We start from the raw sequence: 6,000 nt of genomic DNA, 5'->3' as shown, positions 1-6,000 counted from the left end.
CAACAGCATCTAATCAGGCTAAATGCCTAACTCTCCTTGAAACCAACAGAATTAGGCACCTAACCTTCTTAGGTGTATGTGAAAATCCTATTAGAAGCCTCAATACCCCTGTAAATCTCACTTTGAATGCACCTGGCTCAGTGGAGGTACACTCCTGATTGATATCAGTATAGGTGAGATCTGAATCAGTTTCCTCTTCTTGAGCTACTGGGTTCTTTAAAAAGCAAACAACAAATAACTGGAGAGAACATAACACTTTACAAGCACGATACACAGATATATGGATGCAGCTATCCACGGATCTAAAATGAATATCCATAGATTTGCAGGGCTCTACAGATCAGGAGTGGCTTCTCAAGGGAGAGTGGAAAAAGTTGGAGCAGGGACATGTTGGGTTTGTGCACCATTAATGCAGCACGGCTGTACAATTCCCCTTGTGTGTTGGTATGCAGGGGTAGGCTGGGGAGGCGGAGGCTAGAGTTTGATGGAACAGCGTCTGTGGGAGGGAAGGAGGCAGAAGCAGAGGATCTGGCATTACCTGGATCTTCCAGTTTTCCCTCCACAGCAGCAGCAGGATATTAAGGCCACGGAGGCTATTCCAGCCATGGTTGTAACAATCACATCTGGGTTTTTGACTTTTCCAAAGTTCAGAGGTGTTCGAGTCTCTGGTTTTGATTTGTCTCGCTTTGTAAGTAGGGCCAGCCACTAAATTTGTATCTATACCTAAGTTTGGATACGTGTTAGTGTGGACTGGCTTATTTTTGCAGTTATTGGTTCTCTCACCAGTCTGATGCTTAACTAAAACTCTTTTAGAGCATCTGTTGCAACTGCCTTGGAATTGCTGTGACTAAATATTATTTGTTCACTTCTTTGTATCTCTGAATTTTATTGCTACTTAATACTGCTTTTGGGGAAAGTACAAAAATGATCATAGACCCTTTGAATACACTGAGTTCGATCAGTTGAGGAGGCGCAGAGTCAGAAACAGTATCGTAGTTTAGGGTAAATGGAGTTTACCCACTTCTCTTTTGGAGAATATTAAGTTAATTTAAGTGTTTAGCCCCTTTTTTACCACTACAGCACTGCTCAGAAATAATTCTAGTCATGTTCCCTCAAAAACCAGTATTAGAAACCATCTGTTATTAATTCACGATAGTCCTTTTGTTCCTATGAATCCAGCAACGCTTGGCAAGTTGCTTGGATATTCAGACTGCAGTTTTCTAAAGTCCAAAGCTAAAATATTTCTGACTACTAACAATATGCCTGTCTGGAAACAAATGCTTCACTGAGCCACATCAGAACCCTGATGCCAGGAATGGATCCTCTATTTACTGACTCATGGAGCTCATCTGCACTCAACAGATTTGCCCAAGAGTTCAGTAGGAGAAATGATGCTATACAGCAGTGGTTCTCAACCAGAGGTATGCAGAGGTCTTCCAGGGGGTACTTCAACTCATCTAGATATTTGCACAGTTTTACAACAGGCTACATAAAAAAGACTAGTGACATCAGTCCAAACTAAAATTTCATGCAGACACTCACTTGTTTGTTCTGCTCTGGATGTGATACTGAAATGTAAGCACCATATTTATATTCCAATTGATTTATTTTATAATTGTGTAGTAAAAAGATAAAATAAGTAATGTGTCAGTAACAGTGTGGCTGTGACCCTTGGATATTTATGTCTGATTTTGTAAGCAAGTAGTTTTTAAGTGAGGTGAAACTTGGGGAATGCAGGATGAATCAGACTCCTGGAAGAGGTGCAGTAGTTGTGAAAGGTTGAGAGCCAGTGCTATAAGGAGCAGCCATCCCCACCGCTCCAACATAAATCATCCCATTCAGAACTGTGGAGACCAAACCCCATGGAGCACCCAGAGAAGAGGGTTCGGAGTGTGCATGGCATTGAGCCACCAGAACAGATCCAGTGTGTTCTGCTACCCTCTGCTCATGGAGCTTGCATTTGGCCATCGATTTGAGAAATGCCAACTTAACCCTAACTGGGTTACTTCCACCTGCTGCAAATCTGCAGTTGAGCTCAACCTGAGTCTGGAAACTGGGCAGTGATACACAAGAACGCTCATACTGCATCTGACCAAAGGTCCATCTAACCCTGTACCCTGTCTTCTAACAGTGACCAAGGCCAGGTGCCCCAGAGGGAATGAACAGGTAACCATCAAGTGATCCATCCCCTGTTGCTCATTCCCAGCTTCTGGCAAACAGAGGCTAGAGACACCATCTCTGCCCATCCTGGCTAATAGCCATTGAGGGACCCATCCTCCAGGAATTTAGTTAGTTCTTTTTTTAAACCTTTATATTTTTATACCATGACCTTTTCTGATGACAAAAATCAAGCCAAGTGCCAACAACTATGAAACAGAACACAACTTTTTTTTTAAGCATATAGTTTAATGTAAAAATGATTGAATTCCAAAGTGCACAGGAATAAAAAAATTGCAACATGAGCCTCAACATTTTTTCCATTCATTGAATAAAATAAATAAAATAATTAACAAAATAATTAACATAACAAAATCCTATCACACACAACAGCAGGAATGTGAAATATTCTATCTTCATAAGGAATTAACATAATAGAATCCAGATGAATCAAAAATCACTGAAATAAATAGTTTGTTTTTTCTACTCAAATATTACCTTTTTAAATAGAGAGCGAGAGAGAAAAACATTCATGTGCTATAGCACAATACATAATGCTCCCCAAATAACAGCACTTTGGCTGCTTCATTTCGGAAAGCCACAGAACCCCAGGCAGTAGCGAGCCTCAGGCTGGCTCTGACTCATGGTGCTGTTGATGCAACATACCCGTGCAGGGGAGGGGTAACTGTTGCCAGTTTGCTGCTCTAACAGGGAAAGAGCCAGGCTTACAATAAATACAGCTGTGCTGCAAGTGCATTGCACTCAGACAGCCCTGTTCAGCTTCAGTGGTTTCCAAAGGTCTTCATTTCCCTCAGCAAATCACTTTTCCCCATCCAGTGCTTTCAGCTGCAGAAAGTGGCATATCCCATGCACAACTGAGCCTTTTTTTAAAAAAAACACTCCTAAAATGAAGCACCTCAATAAATAAATACATAAATAGAAAATAGACACTGCTAGCTGGAGTCTGCCTGAAAACATGTTAACAGAAGGAGGTGGGCTGCTTGCCGATGGACTGGCATTTTCACAGAGATGTTTCCTTCAAGGGGAAACTGGAGGAGAACATCCGAGATTTTTCTTCTTTGGTTTCTCTTAGCGTTTTGCCTCAGCATTGGCTTGAGCTCTGTAAAGAGGGGGAGAAAAGGAACAGCTTAGAAACCTGCTCATGGAACAATTCTCACTAGTTAGAACCTGAGAACTCTTGGGGCTCTGAGCCTGCTCTCAACCATATCAGTGAAACTTCATTAACTTGGACATAGTTACTCTTGGTTCACACCAAAGGAAAATCAAGTGTGTGTGGGGGGGAACGACACCCTGGTTTTTCAGAAGCACTGAGCACCTGTGAGTCCAATTGTCTCCAGAAGGAGTTGCAACTGCCCAGTATATGTGGCCATTATCAGTGACTTCCCCAAGCTCACACAGGAAGTCTGGGGCAGAGCAGGGAACAAGAAGAACCTAGTTCCATAATGTAACCACTAGGCCACCTTCAAGGTAGGATATGGTGATTATTTATTTACTGGATTGAGAGAGACAAGTTTGGGGAAGATTACTATGCCCTGAGAAGAGGTCACTCTTACGCAGTTTGTGCTAAGGAACCACCTAGCTATTCTTTGAAAATAATTTTTTTCATGAAATCCTTCTGAGAATGATGACTCACTTGTCCAAAATTGCTTTAATGATTCTCTTCACCCATTGAGCAGTGGGATCCAAGCACACTTCTCTGCCGTCCTTGAGAGTAGCGCTGCAAAGAAGGAAAACAAAGGTCAGGCATCTATTGACTTGATGGACTCTGTGGACTCTCATCAGGGTATCTTTCAACCTCTTAAACTACAGGCACGGCTGGTGTCAATTGATATAATTCCATTGACTTCACTAGAGAGCTACACCATTTTACACTAGCTGAGGATCTGGCCCTACATTTATTTGCTTAAAAATGTTCCAGGTCTGCAAAAAAAAAATTAAAAAAAATCATCTCCCTCCCCCTATACATATGCATTCAAGTTTTTTTTGTTTTTTTTTTTAATATTGCCTGGTATCTCTCTCTCTCTCTCTCTCTGGATGTGTGTGTATATATATATAAAATGTCTTTGCCTGCATTGGTATTGCTTTTTACATAAAGGGCTGAATCCTGCATTCCTCTGTCAGGGAAACCACTTATGTGCTCAGTGGAGATTTTTCAGTGGGAGTTTTGCCTGCAGAAGGACTGGAGGAATTGGGTTGAAAGGTTGTATTGGGTATTAATAATTTTTCCTGTCCTTCTAATGCAGGTTCTAGCACTCTATAGATAATGCCCATTATTCCCCATGGGCATTTGTATTTCCACCCCAGAGATCCTGGACACTATGAAAAGCAAAGTGCAATACCTAAAATTACATCTTTAGAAAGACTAAAAATCACTCTTAGGGAGTCTCCCTGGGTGGTGTGGGCCTGCTAGTGTTTCCCACCCCTTTGAAAACTCCTGGACCAGCACAAGGCAAAGCAGTCTCCTCCTAGTTTAGCAGCAGGTAGCATTTTGCAAAACTACTTACATGATTTCAGTGTTCTGGCAGTGAGGTCCACTCGGGGTTAGCTTCACGTCCCGAATGCTCCTGGGAGGGATGAACTTGGAATGCAGGTCGATGCACTGGCATCGGAGCTCATTCCCCATCCTTGCCAGACTCATCCCTGGAAAAAAACAAGAGTTGTGTCGGGTTAGCTGAGTATCTCGCCATCTATACATGTGAAGCAGAGGGCTTGGTTTTGCTTGTTGCTTGATCAGACATGCTTGCTCTCTATTTGTTTTTTTCCACAAGGGTCTTGGCTAAAAGGTTACCTTGGTCCTCACCTCTAAAAGCTTATTATGAAAAGGTATGGAGAGCAGTTGATGCTGCTGCAAAATAATGTTTGGATTTGTTTTTAAAGACAATTCTAAGTCACCAGTTTTTCTTTTTTAAACCTGCTCTTGCTTGGCCAGATTCTGATCTAGTTACAATGATGATGAGCCTAGATTTAAAATCATGTAACTGAGGCTAAGAACTGGCCCCTTGCTTTTCTTCAGTTTTGAGGACTATCTGTGATCTTGTTCTGTGCTCCTATTGCTTATTCCCCACTCCAAGTTAAACCCTCCTGTGTTTGAGACAAGCAAGAGGTGCAGATGAAGATTGTAATCAGACGAGCCCGCCTTTAGCCTGTCTTTAGAACCAGGGGAAAAGCAGACGGTGAGAATGAGGCAGAAGCATAACTTTCTATAGCAAAGAGACTGTTTCCCAACATTTTCCACCAGGTGTCAGTCACTGCTCTGAAGAGCTGCTGATTTACAGCTCTCTCAAATAGGGTGACTAGACAGCAAATGTGAAAAATCGGGACGGGGGTGGAGGGAAATAGGAGCTTATATAAGAAAAAGACCCAAATATCAGGACTGTCCCAATAAAATCAGGACATCTGGTCACCCTACTCTCAAATGAAGATTGTTTGAAAAAGTTTTAACAAGACCTCAAGTTTTTAAAAATAAGCCTAAAATGAAAATGTCTCTCCAGGCACAATATGCGCATAACTAAGCAAAGTCCTGTGAGCCCGAGGAAGGATTTTCTTACCTTCTGACACCGCTGCGTAGGTTAGGAAAAGAGCCAAGACAGCAACAACCAACTTGCCGTTCATGATGAGAGGTGAGACGAGCTTCCCTCTTGGATTCTCCTGGCTCTGCTTGCTAGGAAGGAGCAGGGAGCTCTCTTGTTGTCTCGGGAGGTTTCTAATGTCTGAGCTGTGGAACCAACCCTCTTATATACCGTCCTGGGGCGTGCGAGGCAGCAGTGTGTTTAGATTGTGTCAGGAAATTCCAAAAATGTGCAAGATGCTATTGCAAAATGA

At 42.3% G+C, this 6,000-nt stretch overlaps 1 protein-coding gene across 1 annotated transcript; it reads right to left on the bottom strand.

The window, feature by feature from the left end:
• Nucleotides 1-3,106: 3,106 nt before the first annotated feature.
• Nucleotides 3,107-5,870, bottom strand: LOC120406413 (interleukin-8-like). The gene is made up of 4 exons (XM_039541262.1): nt 5,727-5,870; nt 4,683-4,818; nt 3,812-3,895; nt 3,107-3,277 (listed from the first exon to the last, which is right to left on the bottom strand). The coding sequence occupies exons 1-4, from the start codon at nt 5,788-5,790 to the stop codon at nt 3,247-3,249; spliced, it is 315 nt and encodes a 104-aa protein (XP_039397196.1). The 5' UTR covers nt 5,791-5,870; the 3' UTR covers nt 3,107-3,246.
• Nucleotides 5,871-6,000: the final 130 nt, after the last annotated feature.

Source organism: Mauremys reevesii, linkage group 5 (genome assembly GCF_016161935.1).
Source record: "Mauremys reevesii isolate NIE-2019 linkage group 5, ASM1616193v1, whole genome shotgun sequence".
In the NCBI taxonomy this organism is placed as follows: domain Eukaryota; kingdom Metazoa; phylum Chordata; order Testudines; family Geoemydidae; genus Mauremys; species Mauremys reevesii.
This window is presented reverse-complemented; position numbering and strand designations above follow the sequence as displayed.

What these genes read in the sequence shown, in the direction of transcription:
- LOC120406413 (XM_039541262.1), bottom strand. Translation starts at nt 5,790, where the DNA reads ATGAACGGCAAGTTGGTTGTTGCTGTCTTGGCTCTTTTCCTAACCTAC. An exon ending in CTACGCAGCGGTGTCAGAAG is followed by an intron (nt 4,819 to 5,726) that starts GTAAGAAAATCC and finishes GTTTTTTTCCAG; the next exon opens with GGATGAGTCTGGCAAGGATG. An exon ending in TGCCAGAACACTGAAATCAT is followed by an intron (nt 3,896 to 4,682) that starts GTAAGTAGTTTT and finishes CCTTCTTTGCAG; the next exon opens with CGCTACTCTCAAGGACGGCA.